Source organism: Myiozetetes cayanensis, unplaced genomic scaffold (assembly GCF_022539395.1).
Source record: "Myiozetetes cayanensis isolate MyiCay16 unplaced genomic scaffold, myiCay2020 scf10, whole genome shotgun sequence".
Classification (NCBI taxonomy): Eukaryota; Metazoa; Chordata; class Aves; order Passeriformes; family Tyrannidae; genus Myiozetetes; species Myiozetetes cayanensis.
Genome location: NW_026086605.1, coordinates 406961 through 422904, shown reverse-complemented (window position 1 = coordinate 422904; position 15944 = coordinate 406961). Strand labels below are relative to the sequence as shown.

At 38.5% G+C, this 15944-nt stretch overlaps 1 protein-coding gene across 1 annotated transcript in view; it reads left to right on the top strand.

Moving 5' to 3' along the window:
• PDZD8 (PDZ domain containing 8) overlaps positions 1–14796 on the top strand; it is a 46770-nt gene extending 31974 nt beyond the window's left edge. Inside the window, exons 4-5 of the mRNA XM_050340849.1 lie at positions 9003–9165; positions 10219–14796. Coding sequence (XP_050196806.1) covers positions 9003–9165; positions 10219–12410 — 2355 coding nt within the window. The 3' untranslated portion in view covers positions 12411–14796. The remainder of the gene's footprint in view (positions 1–9002; positions 9166–10218) is intronic.
• The last annotated feature ends 1148 nt before the right edge of the window (positions 14797–15944 follow it).

The window sequence follows — 15944 nt, the reverse complement described above, 5'->3', positions numbered from 1 at the left end:
TTATTGTCATTAAAAATCTGGTTTTCCTTATGTTCCCCAAAAAACTGGTGACTATTGCAGACCTTTGAAGGAAAGCAGAAGTAGAGAGTCCATCAAGCCTGATGTATCTTTCTATGACACATTTGCTGTACAGACTTTTTCATTAATAATGCTGTTTGATTTTTAAATTGCATGTGCCGCACTTATTTTGTCAATTAATTTTTAATTAATTTTAAAATTTTAATTAATTGAGGTGGCTAAAATATGATGTACCCATTAATGGGGAATTCTGTCTTTTAAAAACTGCTGCCAGTATAGCTTGGAGAAAATCCTGTTATGTTTAAAGATATTTTAAAGGGGTAAGACGAGATTAAAAACAGTGGAGAACAGTAAAAATCTTAGACACTCTCAAAGCAGCTGAAGGCAGGTCCACACAGCAGCACTGCACTTTAATATTAATATACCTGAAATAACTGAGCAGTACAAACTTGCTTTTACTAAGATTTAGTGCTGTTTCAACATCAAACTCAGAGTGGGCTCATTCATCTTGTGCTAATTTGCCATCAGAACACAAACGAGCAAGTTTGAAGTCAGCATATACATTTTGACATTTAGTCACCAGAGAGGGTAAGAACCAATTACTTACTGGCCATTTCCAGATGCCAGTAAATGTAACGAATCTTTTGAAGGCAGAGGTGTTCCATGTGTGTGTTTAAGGGGAGGGAGTGTGTTGGTTCGTTGCTTTTGGGTTTTATTGCTTTTAGTGAAGGGGAGAAGAAATGGGAAAGTGTAGGTCATGTGCGTCATCTGCTGAGTGGGAAAACAGTAACCACAATTCAAAAAAAACCCCACTTCTTCTGGAGCTGAGGTCTTTTTATGACTTAAAAACGGTTTTTAAAAGGTCCAGTGCTATTAGTTAGGACTCCAGTGTTTCTTTCCTAACTTTGCTCTCAGTGCTTTATTTTCTAATGTTTGAGCTTAAACTGTTCTTTCAAAATGACTGTAATTCCTCTGCTGGCAGTGGTCAGAGCTCCCTGGAGAAGTCCAAGGCTGTCCCACAGAGCTTGCAGAGATACTTGTGATGGTGGATGAACACCCGAGTCAATCCATAGCATTAGAAACGGGTCATTTTATAAAATTCCTTCCATGGCAACGTGAAGAACCCACTAGCTAATGATTTCATATCCAGCCAGTGACACTCAGAAAGACGCAGAGCTGTAGCCAGTCCCATCCAGCTGCAGTGGGTTATGTGTACTCCAGCCTGCAAACCAGTCCAGCTGCTAGGTTGCAGAATGAAAATATGTATTAAAAATGTGGAGATCGCAAAACTGGCAATATTGAATTAAAAGAAACGAGCTGAAGAACTTATTTTCTGATGCTGCAAATATTTGTACTAGAAAAATTATGTATGTAATCAGTCTCAAGATGATTTTGAGTGCGTGGTGATTCCTTTGCTTCGTTGATGAAAACTATTTTCAAGACAGAGGCTTTGCTGTGAAAGGTGGGCAATGTAAAAGGTTGACTTTTTTAGTGGATGACAGATTAGGCAAGTCTGCTCAGGCCGGCTGTGAGTACAGAAAAACCCTCTGGAGTCCTGGGGTTTTGGTGCAGAGTAAGAGCTGCAGTGGAGGAAAGCAGAGTGCAGTTACTTTAAACTCTCAAATTTGAAGGCTCGGCCTGGTCCAGAACCCCCCTGCAAACACTGCAGTGAACGTGGGGTGGAGGTGAGGGTGGTTTAACCATCACACTAAGTGGCACAGAACACATTAGGAAACTGTGGTTATGTACCTAAATAAACTCCCTAATATACCTGTGGAAACAGAAGTCTGATAAAACTTTCATATTTTTATATTCAGTCCTGTTTGCCATGAAATTTTGGGTTTATTGGTGGTATCTACTTATGGGGAAAGCCTATTCTGCAGTTATTAGCTTTTACAAATTTATTTTGGTTTTGCATTTTAGGTTTTATTGATATTAACAAATTTCCTCTTTTAGGCAAAACAGGCAGAAGAACATCTATTTGGTAGTTGCTCAGCTGTGACTGTAAAATGAATTGTGCAAGATTAATAATTTGGATTCCTGTTCAATTTTTTTTATAAGCAGTTATTTTTATTTTAATTTCTTACTGAAAGTTTTATGTTTTATTAATATATTTAAATGTGTTTATAAATTAAGTAATTTTAGGGGAAAAAATCACACACCTCCCTCCACTCCCCATTCTAGTATATCTAGAACAAATACATGTTCATTCAACATATTTGTCTAATATGTTTTGTCAAGATATTAAAAAAATGGTGGGGGAAAACAACATGTCTATTGAAATTACTGGATCAGTATAAACCTGGGAATGGGATAAAAATACCTCAAAGTTTTCAGTGGAATCTGATATTAAAGGTATATGTTCTTTGGTATGGAGGAAGCATCACATAAAAACAATGAGTATTTTAGTGATTGTAGTAATCTTGATACAAATTTTGGAATAGTAACATCTTTAGACTTAAGATTTAGCTTCAGTTATGGAAACAATAAAAGTCAGATTTTCATTCAAGCAGTCTTTTGTTAATTATTTGAAAAAAATATTCCCCGAATCAGTAAACTGATTTCCAAGTTTGTAAATGTGTTTCTAGTATATGTTGACTTCTTAAAATATAGTATTACTTCCATGTGTGATGTATACTGATGATTTAAGTAGCCAGTGTATTACCTTTTGCATTACATTACCCTCAGCCTTTTTCTTATGAGTGATTTGTAATTAATCCCTATTTCTAGTGGAAAGAAAATAAATATCTTAAAAAATCAGTTTTCAAGGTACAGTTAATTTGATTACAGAGCTTATGTCCTTTTCATTGTCTGTCATGCCGTGTAGTCAGGTTATTCTATAAATATTAGTATGGCTTTTTCTTTGTTTACATCTTCTGCCAGCGTGTTTTGCCATTGCTGACGCTGCTGGGGGAGATACAAAGGTTGAGGAGATGAGGCCCATGTGCAGGTGTTTGTTCTTGGCAGGTCTGTGTCCAGCTTTGCAGGATATCTGAGTGCAGACTCACCAGGGAGGGGCTGGGGAGTCCCAGCCTATTTAACAGGTTTATGAGCAGGAATTTCATGGATCCCTGGGCAGCTGTGAGTGCAGCTGGGTATCAATACCCTGCCCACACCTACGAGTGAACAGTCTGTGACACAACCAGGCCGTGCTTTATTGCCTGCCCAGCTGCTGAAGCAGCCCCAGAACAAGGTTAGCTCTTGAATGCTCAGAAAACTTTTCTGGGCTTCAGGGCTGTGGCACAAGGAGAAGAAAAGCATCTACTCCTTTTCTAAAGCATAGGTTGAAATACTCTGAACACATTAAAAAAAAATTCCTTTTTTTCCCCCGTTGTGTCTGGTGTTACTAAGGAGCATAGCATGAGTTTGGCAATACCTGTTTCCTTTCACTGTCTCCTCTGGCCTGTGCAAATAATCTAGAAATCTCTTTGCTGTGCAGCTCATATATGATGACTGCATTCAATAATAGGATTGAAAAAAGCAATAATGTTAAAGTCTATATTTCAAAGATATATGCCAAAAACCTTTTTTCAATAATACAAATATCTGGGTCTTCAGAACAGAAGAAACTGCTTCCCAGTTTTGCACTTTAATGTTTTGGGGTTTTTTGACATGAAATATTCCTTCCTTTCCTCTCAGCACGCAGGGTTGTCTGGGAGAATGTAATACTTTACAGACATATTCATAGTCATTATCTCTTCTTTCTCCTCAAAACACACTAGACCATACCTTGCAGGAATACCAAAGTGCACTTTGGAAACTCGGATAGTGTGGATTAAAAAAGAGGTTGTTATCTGTTGTACAGTACGGACAGGGGTTCAGTTCAGCTTTTGATACATACAGTGTGTTACATGCCCTGATAGGGAATAAGAAGTGTTTGGAAAAATATTATTCTTTTAGTTGATGTAAAGTCAATAAAATAAGATTTCTTACTTGTGCTCGGGTGATCAAGCTTTTCTTAGCATTTATTCAAAAGAATGTGACATGCTTACTAGATTCTAATAAAGATTTACTATGTTAATGCTTACTAATAGTTAAGCAAATATGGAATACTATTTACAGAGTAAAATTAAGAGGAAAAACCCTCCTTTTTAGTTCCTCAGAATTGCCAGTTTGGTTTAAAATAAAAAGTTTTATGCTCTAATTATCTTGCAGTGGCTTAATTTTGTGACTTTCTATTTTTGTGTGCATCTAAGCATTTTGAAAGTTTAGCTGAATGATGTTGCACTATTAGTCAGAGGTTGTTATACGTACTTTTCTAGATGTTGCAACCTCCATATTCATTAATGGACATTATTTATTATGTCTTTCTTAGAAATACTGAATGGAAGTTCTGTATCTAATGCTACTTTATGTTCTAGGATGAGAATACAGCATTACTGGTGACATTGTTACCTCTGTATTCCAAAACGATCTAACTTCATATTTACAGTTTTGGAAGCAAATCATAAATGAGATGGCATCACGTTTGTCTGTTGCCTATAAAAGGGAGGTTTATTTATCATCCCAATGTATATGCCAGTTATTTCAGACTGATAATTTAATGAAGCGTTTGAAGATTAAAACTGTGCTGTGTTTTGACACTCATGTAAATATTTGGCCATTTAAATGGTATTAGTGGGCTATAAACTTCTGAACAGTCACTGTGTAGCTGTGGAGTATGGTATGACCATGTTTAATAAGGTTTGGAAAAATTAATTTCCACTGCCATTCAGCTGCTGGGCTGTCAGGAGGACAAGGCTGGGGTAAGGAAGGGCTGTGAGGCACAGCATAATTTTGTGCTGCATTGTGTTTGCAGAGCACACGTCCGGGATCGAACTGAAAGGAGCGGGTTTTGCTCTGCAGTGGCTCCTGCTCTGATGCAAATAAATGAACTAGAGCCTGCACTGTGAAATCAGTGCTTATAGACTGTCCTGTAAACACTGGGCAATCACAGCTCCACAGCAAAATGCTGTATAAATTTTAAAGAGAATGGACATTTTGTGTATTCTCCTCTTGTTGTTAGAGGGGTGTTTTTAAATAATAAAGCATCTTTTCTACCCCCCACCGCCCCGATAGTCATTCCTGTTTTGTTACATCATAATCACAACAAGTATTTAATAAATTTTCTGGGGGCTGCTAAACTTTCTAAGAAATGATACATTTTTTAAGTTCTGTGACACAGTTTAGCTCCAATTCTTTCAGTATAGAATAGTTTGAACGTGTGCCTGTTGCTGACAAGCAGGTAGTAATATCTGCTTTGTCTTGCTCCTTATTGAAATAACTACTAAGGATTGCAGGAACTAGTAAAACAGAGCTATTAATTAGGTCAAATTAAAATTAACTTGCCTTAATATGGTATAGCTAATTGGTTAAAAATTGGTTAGTTTTTCTACCTTGCAGCAAGTTTCCTTGATAATAAATGTCCTTTCATTATCCACAGTTTTCTTCTAACCTTCCAATAGGTCTTTGGCTCTTCACATTTATAATCAATCATTTATAATCTTAATTTGAGGGGGAGGCAGAAAGGCATGAAGTAGTTATGCTGGGTTTATGAAGATGCTTGGGTTTGTGAGGGTACCTGTTGGGGAGGATGGTGTTTGAGAACTTGGAACAGCCTCTACCTGCCTTGCACCCAGCCTGACATATTGTGGTATTACTTGCCAGAAAGAAAAATCAAGGAAAATATTCATCTGGTTTGGGTTGATAAATAAAGCCAGTTTACTTTGTGAGAGAGCTTGTGACTGTGCCAAAGTTAATAAAGAGTTGAGATGAACTTTGCTTGCTATGTTCAAAGGCACTCTCCTTCCAAAAAACAGCTTTCCATCAGATACTGCTGAAATATTGGAAGTCTCCTTGCCATCCGTGAGTCATCTCTGCTGTAATCTGTGGTCCGTGTCCCTGCATGGGAGCCAAATGTTCTGAGATACCTACGGATCTCTGGTCCCAGCTGTCCCTCATTGCTTTCATGTGGTCTCTTCCTGGGGGAGGAGGGAAGGGGGAAATGCTGGGGATCACCTCAGGGGTTTCCAGTCCTTTGCAGTAGGGAATATTTTCACTGTTAGATCACCCACTATGGAGTTCTGCTCAAAGAAGTCCTTGGATTCAAAGGACTCTCCAGAGGATGAGAATCTGTACTGACAAACTCTGTAAGAAAACTTGCGGTAACTTTTTGTTTCCTTTTTACTGTCTGATGATGCCTTTGCTCCCTATCTGCTCATCCTGCATTTTGCCATGACTGCAAGTGCTAGCAGTGGTTAGAAGCCCTTGCCTCTTTGTTTGCCTTCTGACCTTCTCTTTGCTTCTCTGAGGCTTGTGGCTTTCTGAAGGAATCTTTCCACTTGGTGCCTCTCCTTGAGTGGAGGAGAAAATCTCCAGCTGTAAAGGAAAGTAGCAGAGCAGCATGAGGTGGCTCCTGTGGCAGTGTTACAGTGACCAGGGCCCTTCAGTACTTGGATGTTTTGCTGCTCTGCTCAGATCTTTTGGGCAAGAGTTACCTCTTGCAAACAAACTTTGAGCAGCGTCTCTTCTGCAGTGATGCCAAACTAACAGGCTGTCTGTCCTGGATGGGCCAACACTTTAAGCATGTTGCCTTACTAACGAGCTCCAGAAGTAATTTGAGATTTCAGACAAAACTATATATCACCAGAATAAATTAATCCCTAAAGGAGTGTAATTAGATGGCCAGAATAGCAGAGTCTGAAGAGGGTCCTGGGGTTTTGTTTTGGGTTTTTTTCCTTTGCTGTGGTGCCTAAGTGTCAATTTCTTTCTTGAAATTCTCTCTCTAAACAGCTTTCTACTTCAGTGGACTAACAAAAATTAGGGGGGAAAATGGTTATAATTTGCTTTTCAGCCCTTAGTAATTTTCATGTTTGTCGGCATTCCTGAAGTGAGAGTTTATTTTCTGATCTTCGTGGTTTCTTCTCTATTCAAACACAAGGATTTGCAAATATCTTTTCAAGCTTAATCACTGACAGCGAGACTTACAAAGGAACCATCATAGGAAAACTGAGATTTGAGTACTTGGACTCTGAGCAAAGCTCAGAAATTATGGTTTCCTCTTTGTTTAATAACAATATGCAGAGCTATATTCTTGTGATTTTTGGATGTTGTTTTTGTTGTAGGTTTGTGTGCTGCCACAGCAAATTCATGTCATTTGTGGTTTTGACAGTTAAAATATTCAACCAGTATTGTTTGAAATTGTAGTAATTCTTCGTGTTGTTTCCATACAACACATGCAACATTTGTGAATTGCTAGCTTAAAGCTATATATTGGATATAAAAGAAGGACTAAAGCAGAAGAGCAATTCTTTTTTTTTTTTTAATTTCTGTCTTCTTCCACAGATATTTCCAATCCTTTTTCTTTGTTTCTTAGCATTTAAGAGCCTATTATTTAAATTTTTTAGAATTGAATTATGCAACAGAGTTTTTGGTGTAAATGGGATTGACATTAAAATAAGCAAACAAACAAAAACTCACCCCAAACCCTACCACAGTTGTTTCTGTAGGCAACTATTTACTTGTTTGCATTCTAGAAAAACCTTGAGTCTGGGAACTGCAATTATGCTCATATTGGTCTTGTTATTTTGACATACATTACTGGGTATTCACAATAGAAGTTTGAGAAAAAAGATTGGGTGACTGTGGGAAATGCAGAAAATTAGTGACCAAGCTTAGAAAGTTAATGCAAGTCTGCCTTTCAGTGCTGTTCTTAAGCAAACTGCTGAGGAGCATAACATTTTTATTTACAAAAAACCTGAACAACAATTAGCAAAAAAACAAGATATGGTGCTTTTAAGATGATAGGAGTGAAAGCCATGCAGCCAAGGGGAGAGCCATGTACTGACATTAAGGAATCCACTTTATCTCTGGAAAAACCATTGTACAAAACCAGGTAAACGAACACATCCTCCAAAGAGCGGGGTCAGCTCCAGACAGTTCAAACATCAGCCACGGAACAGCAGCAGAGTAAATGCAGAGGGACAGAGAGGGCCGTCCACCTGAACTCTCTAAATTGAAACCAAACAGACACTTTCCTATGGAGGCTTTCTGCAGTGTCTGTCTTTCTGTTCTTGGGAATCAAAAAGGCAAATTAAATTTCTATCCTTGAAGTTGAAACGTATGAGTTCCCCATTCAAATAGAGTAAAGGTTGATGGAATGATAGTAGACAGTCATTTGAAACAGTCCAGAGGAGATGTGCTTTAGGGGGAAAAGAAAGATATTGTTAAATTCATTAAGGACTGTTTTTATTAAGAAAAAAGTTGCCAGAGATCTCAGACGCTGAGGTCTGTAAACAATTGACCACTGCCAAGATCTGTGCAGGAGTGTGGTATGAAACTCTACTACAGAGATTGCACCTCAGTCTTCTCTTTTTTTTTAAAACTAAGGTATTTGAGATTACTGAGTTAAAACTGAAATTGTATTTATCTTGCAATATAAGTATGAGGAAGGGGTTTGCAGGAAAGGGTTTGAGACTTTGAAGAAGTTTCTTAGGCTATTGTTAATTGAGATTTGTTTTAAATGTGCTTTAGCAATGTGTAAGTAGGTAATAGTTTTCTCGCTCCAAACACCTTCATGTAGACTGCTGAAGAGCTGCTCATAGTACTAGGTTCTATAACACAAATGCAGTATTCAAAATGACACCTAGATGATGGTACAGTGCTCTTTTAATAAAACTTCTTCCCAATAAAATGTACAATGTAGTTTTGTTTAGTTGCAGCTTTTTTAGACTGGGGCTTTTTGTGAAGATCTCCAAAGATGCAGACTTAATGAGAAGACAGTTAATCTATTAGATGAAAATCTGCTTAATGAAGTCAGTGCTTGTCCTAATGTATTTTATTTTAATACTAATTTGCTTTTAATAACAGCAATTGTATAATTTTATTTAAATTATATTTAAATAGTATAATTTTATTTAAATTATCATTAATAGCCATGATAATAATAGCAAAAAGTAAGCTTGCAGACAGCTTAACTGAGATACTTTTAACTTCTTTCTCTGTAGGCAGAACTCGTGAAAGGGAATCTTCAGAGCGTTGGGCTCACGCTCCGCCTTGTGCAGTCCAAGGAGGAGGATGCAGGGCATGTTGTCATTGAGACTGTGACTCCAAACTCACCTGCTGCAGCTGCTGATCTGCAGAGAGGAGACAGACTTCTAGCCATTGGCAGTGAGTAACAAGTCAGCTTTTAACATAAGACTTGCAAACTGGAGGACATGTGTGTATGCAGTTCAGCTGGAGTGCCTTTCTCAACACTTGCAGTTATGCCTGGCACTCCTAATAAAAGCCAACATTTGTGTATTCATGGTCACTGAAGGTTTTCATTCACTTGACTCATTTTCTTGCATATTTATTTATTCCTTGCTAGATAAAATCCAAAATAAACTTGAATACACATTTGACAAGAACAAAACCAAACCTCAAACAAACAAATAAAACCCTCCAGAACAGCCAAAACATTCACACAACTGTGCTAGCAGGGAGTTTAATGTTCTACCTGAGAGGTTTTACAGACCAGAGCTTAACAACTACATGGAGTTCTTGTGATTAGGTATTACCTAAATCCCCACTGCAATACTCCAGTGATCTAAGAGGGTCTTCAGTTGCTTTGAACAGACAATAATGACTGATTTAGAACAAAGGAAGAGTAATTTTTACTTATTTGGGCTGTGTGCTCAATCGAGAGATTTTAGCTTGCATGCAATTTGTTGAATCTAACCATAGGCTGGAGATATGTCAGATGACTGGAAGTTCTGATGAGAAGGATGGTTCAGTTCACTCTTCAGCCCCCCTGAGAATGTAGCACCATGCCTATATTTTGCCAGCTTATTGGAACTATTTTCTTAACCTGCTTTGTTTTAATTACAACTGTATTTAAAGATACCCATCTTTTTGGAGTCCTTTGTTAAATGTCTGCTGCTGAAAAGTCCAAACTTACAGTAGGACAGTTAAGGTTAAAAATGTTAGCATATCAAATCAACATTAGTCCATAAGATTACAGTATTATTAGAAAACAACTGGAGTATTTGTTATTATCTTTTCCAACTCCTGAAGTAATTTATTTGTATGAATAAAATGAAAGAATCCATCTTTTACACTTCAGTTAAGCTCTGTCATAACTGGTTTCCCTTGTTAGTGAGCAACAATGTTTTTTGACTATTTTTAGTCATTTAGATTGTTATCATGATTAAAATTTAACCATTTTTATCTTTTTTTTAATAGGTGTTAAAATCACGTCAACTGTCCAAGTGTTGAAGCTTATTAGACAGGCTGGGGACAGAGTTTTAGTCTTTTATGAAAGGCCTGTTGGGTATAATCAGCATGGTTCAGCACTGCAGGATGGATTTGGACAATTGGAAGACACTGCTTTCTTGGCACAGCCAGAAGATGACCAAGCTAGTGTAGCAACTGATGTGGACAGCAGAGATTTTGATTCAGAATTTGAGGACTTAGCTTGTGAATCACCTGACCAAAAAGAAGATCTGCCAACAACTCTGAGTCCCAAGCGTTCAGTGGTAATACTGGCTGCTAAACCTCTTGGAACCATATCCCCCATCCTGAATCGGAAGCTGCACTTAGGAAGTCACCAGGCAACATCCAAAACGCAACAAAAGGATGCAGCTAAAGTGGCAACATCCAGAACGAGTGAGGGTTCAGATTCATCGCAGCAGTCGGGGAAACAGTCACAAGGGTCCATTACTAAGCCTCCTGTGCCACCTAGGCCACAAAGCAGGCCTAGTTTGCCTCCCAGTGAAAACCAAAATGTGTTAGATACTGCGAGTGTATGTTCTGATAAACCAGAGAGGCCACCTCCACCCACAAATAATGGAGAAAAAGTTACAGAGAAGGTAATTAAAAATAATGATCAATTAGAAGACCCAGCAGTATCAAAAGTAGTAACAGCACCAAAGCAAGATACACTGAAAGATGGACTTACAGAAAATGCACGTAGTTGCAAAGATAGTGATGATCATCGAACATGGGAATCACCAGAAATTCCTTATAAAATCCGGCAAGGCCGATGGCCAAGGACGAGAACATCCTCCTGTGTGTTTGAAGTAGAAGGATACCATAAGTACCTTAATGTTGCACTGTGGTGCAGAGACCCTTTCAAAGCAGGTGGTTTTATCTGCTTAGGGCATGCAAGCATAAAACTTGAAGAAATTGCTTTAGATTGTATAGCTACATCCTCAATGGAATTTGTTAGAACATTTAAACTGGCTGCTCCTACCCCTAAAGCAGCAGTCACTAGAACAGCACTGCGGAATTTGACAACCCATAAGGGTTTCAATGAAAAGTTTTGCTACGGTGATGTAACTTTGCAATTCAAATACTTAAAAGAAGGTGAAATGGATGATTCAGGCGTTGCTCTGGAGAAAGAGCGGGAATGTCACTTTGAAGAAGAAGCTCGCACACTTCAGAAAGAGGATCCTTTCTTGGGACAAGTTCTTACGGAGAACAAGCATAACTTTCAAGATACTCAGTTTCAGAATCCAACCTGGTGTGATTACTGCAAAAAGAAAGTGTGGACTAAAGCAGCGTCACAGTGCATGCTCTGTGCTTATGTTTGCCATAAAAAATGTCAAGAAAAATGTTTGACTGAGATGCCCTTTTGTGTAGGAGCTGAGAAGCGGTTCGATCGAACTGTGGGCGGCGGTAGAGCAGAGGGACAGGAGGCTCCCCCAGCCGCGTCCTCTCGCGTTGATTCGGAGTCCAAGTCTGTGAACAGAACCACAGGTCTGACCAGGCACATCATCAACACAAGCACCCGCCTGCTGAACCTTCGGCAAGTCCCCAAAGCTCGCCTGGCCGAGCAGGGAGCAGATGTGGTGGAGCCCTCGCCGAAGCACACCCCGAACACCTCTGACAACGAAAGCAGCGACACCGAGGTGAGCGGGCCCAGCAGCCCCTCGAAACGCGCGGCGGGCACCGGGATAAAGCTGGTCCGCAAGGAGGGCGGGCTGGACGACAGCGTCTTCATCGCCGTCAAGGAGATCGGCCGTGACCTCTACAGAAGTTTACCCACAGAGGAGCGTTTTCAGAAATTAGAGTTTATGTTGGATAAGCTGCAGAATGAGATAGACCAAGAGCTGGAAAATAACAACTCGCTCGTTAAAGAAGAAAAAGAGACGACTGACACAAGGAAAAAAGCCTTGATTTCTGCTGCGCTGGCCAAGTCGGGGGAGAGACTGCAGGCCCTCACGCTGCTGATGATCCACTACAGGGCAGGCATCGAGGATATAGAGTCCCTGGAGAACATGTTATCAGAGCGGCAGTCCAAAAGAGTGACTAAAGACTCCGAGGAATCCAGTATAGCAGAAGAGATGGATAGCGAAGATGTCAGTCTGACGGAGGCTCCAACACTGAACATCATATCGGAAGAACCGGTTGAGCCACCTCAATCAGGAGACTGATATTTACATATTTAGTCTTTGAAGGAATGGACTGAAAGAATGCTTTCCACTTAACTCCAAACACACACAAATTAAATTAAAACACTGCTGTAACGTATGTGTCCTGCTTCTCCACAGTTAATTGCTAAAAATGGTTCTTCTCCAGCTACAGCACCATCATTTTGTTAAACTGGCTGGTTAGAACTACATTTTGGGGTTTATATTGGAAATTTATTTTTAATAACTTATTTTTATTTTTTTCTAATTATGTAACCCTACCATTTCACATCAGTGTGTGTGGTTTCCTTAATGTATTACTTGCCCCCACTTCCCCTCCCCTTTTTTTTGGGTTTTTTAGCTATTGTTTTCAATGGGAAACTGGCAGGATTTTCAAAATGTTTAGTTTCCATTGTATGATGAAAACATTATAAGCTTGTTGCATGCCTAAGCTGATGACTGGCACAGAAGTCACTGAGGGGCCAGGCTTTAAGGTGTTGATCACAGTTTTATTGTGTCTTCTCGGTAGTTGTGTATTTTTTGCCAAACATATCGTGAAAGCAAAAAAAAAAAGGTCTTTCCTTTTTGTGTGTTACTAATACTGAAGTTAACATTGCATATCTTTTGTTTCCCATATTTTTGTTAATTACAAAAACTTTTCATAGTTTGTGATTAATATGGAATATAGTAATCCTTGCTAAAAAAAAATCCTCCTTAGGGCCTTGGGCTATTGTATCCTGATTGAATAATATTAGATATCAAACTACATGCTGGTATCTCGTAACAATTGGGAATATTTTTGAGATAAGAGGCTGGTTGTCTTCCAGAATAAAACCATATGTTTAAGTGTTCTACTATCTGATAACCTGGTAAAGGAAAAGTGTTCTTCATAAGAGTTGGAGGTTTCATTGCATTCTGTGAAAAAACATGGTTTAAATAATAGAAAAAAAAGTAATATTTTGCTGCAGACTATCATTTTGGAAAGCTTAAGGTACAAAATAATAGCTCAACATGTTCTCTAAACACTTTTGAGTAATCATATAGTGTGGTGAGTTGCATTCAGCTTCTCAGACAAAAGACACAGTCTGAGGAGAAGGATCACCTTTGTCAGCAAATGTCCTATAGTGTATATAACATGTTTTATTTGAGTCAGTCTGTGAGTCCAGTAGAGATGAGGAAGAAGTTCAGCCAGCTGCTTTTGAAAAGAACTGTCTGGTCTTGTGCTGTGTGTAAACTGTGGATCTTAGCATATCCTGGCTAAGGCCATTGTTCTTATTTATTTCCTGTAAACGTGTCTTTGTTTCATCTTCTGTGTGTAGAAATTTTGTATAAAATATCATCTTTATTTTAGGTACTGTGCTAGGTACTTGTATCATTATCACTGGTATTGCTGGTAGTAGAAAAAGATGCCTTTGTGGGAGTGGAGTTTAAGATGGTAATTAACTCCTTTGATTTTTGAGGTCATCTCTAATGTACCTCTCCTTTAGATTTGCTTCTCAGTTTATTCTGTGATGGGCAAAATTAAGAAGCAATGGTTTTCACCATGGAACAGCATACCTGTGCTTCTAAAAAAAAATGGTTACTTCCATTCATGCAACTACTTGCACTTTTTCGTGAGTTCTGGGCAGTTGATACTTAGTTGATGTATGGAAAACACTATCCATGCTAAAATAGGCATGTGACACACTTCTGAAATTAAGCTTCAGCAAATAATCGCACAAAATTAGCCTTCCTTATTGACTAAAAGTTATTTAACTATACTTGCTTGAGATGCATATTAAGAGTTCCCCACTCCATTTTCTCGGTGGCTTACCATTGGTGGTGATCTGCATTCAATCCCCATCAGTGTTTGCTCTTATGGACTACTCTAGAGGTTTTCAAATCTATCCAAGTGCTTCGTTTAAACCCTGGTGCACATGAAGGAGCTGTGAAAACAATGCAAATACTGATTTCAAACAAGCAGTCGTGGTTTTAAATTGACTCGTGTAACACAGTGGGTAAGAAAAGCTGGATATAGTTTTCCTATAGTGTTGCTGATGATGATGATTGTAAGAGGAAAATTAAACGTAGTGCAATATTTTTAAATATACCGAATGGGGAAAGGGCAAAATAGTTGTATTTTAGTGACAAGAAGGAAAACATAAATTTCTGTCTGGCATTAATTACAGTAAACAGTGAATCTCGAGGGGGAAATTGTAATTCTACATTCCTGATGTAATCTTTGCTTTATGCTTGACTGTAAATAGCTGAAAATAAAGAATACCACAGAAAACAAGAATATCTTGACTTAATGACATCTGAACGGGTGGCAGCTACACACATTTGCAGAAAACCTGCCTAATATGATTTTGTTGGCTATTATTTTATCATGAGAATAAGCTTTAATAAAATAGTTTTGCTAAATTATCAACTTCTTCGCATCGTGTCAGTATTTTTTAAACATTTCCATTGCAGTAGCTTATTTAAAGCCACAACTTAAAGGAAAGATCTTTGGGAGAAAACCACCTTTTGCATTAAGCTCAGACTGCTGATTCCTGGATTAATTTGGCTTCTGTGCGTTTTCTGTATTTGCATATGCAGTTATTTTTATTCTACACAGTTTAATAGTAGACAGATTGCTTTCAAAATGGTGATTTCAGTTGATTGTGTAGCTAGAGAATCTTAGAGAATGCTAAGGACATTTGTGGGTTTTTTTTAAGACCTCTGAGCACAAATAATAATTTAAGGCAGTACTGGTGATAGTGGCTACCACCAGAGTTATATCAGGGGAGAAGATTGTTTCCTCTGATAGCTCTGTCCTTCAGAAAATGTTAATGGATAATAAATAAACAAATCCTTACTTCTTCCTAGCTCATTTTTATCTCATCAGCTTTTCCTTGTAATTCCCTACCTGTATGCTGGGGCTTTTTTCTCTCTCAGTTTTGAAATAAAGCATTTGTGGAAGTTTACAAATACAGAGGAGGAATAAGTAATGAGAGAGAATGAACTAAGTGACTTTACCACGTGTTAACTGACACAGATCAAAATACACAAAATAGGAAAGAAGCCAAATTTTTCAAGGACAGAATGGAAATTTTTGGGTTTTTTCAGGGAGTAAAATTTCTTCCTGACTGACAGCAGGAAGTGTTTTGTTACTTATTACTCCAAGAATCCAAAACAACTGCTAAATTTCTGTTTGGGTGTGGGGAAAAGTGGCATAGAGTGTGTAAACACGGGTGTCTGTGGAAACAGGGGTGTCTGTTAATTGTCTGCCTTCTGGAGGAGCAAGAGCAGGGGAGTCACACTGAACTCTGTGGGTCTGCTCAGCAAATCGAGGTAAGGTGCTGCTCTCCAAGGCCCCAGCAGAAACCTGGCTCCATCTGCAGGAGAGGAATGTGATTCATTAATCCAGCCTTTGCTCTTCTCATAATCATGTTGCAGATTAATGCAAACTCCTCCTTCATTTTGATGTGCACAAAAACACAAAACAAAGCAATGAAGTCAGCCATTCTGTGCTTTTCAAAAAATATATGTGAGTTGCTATGTTTGAATTACTTTTATACTTGTGAATTTAAGCAA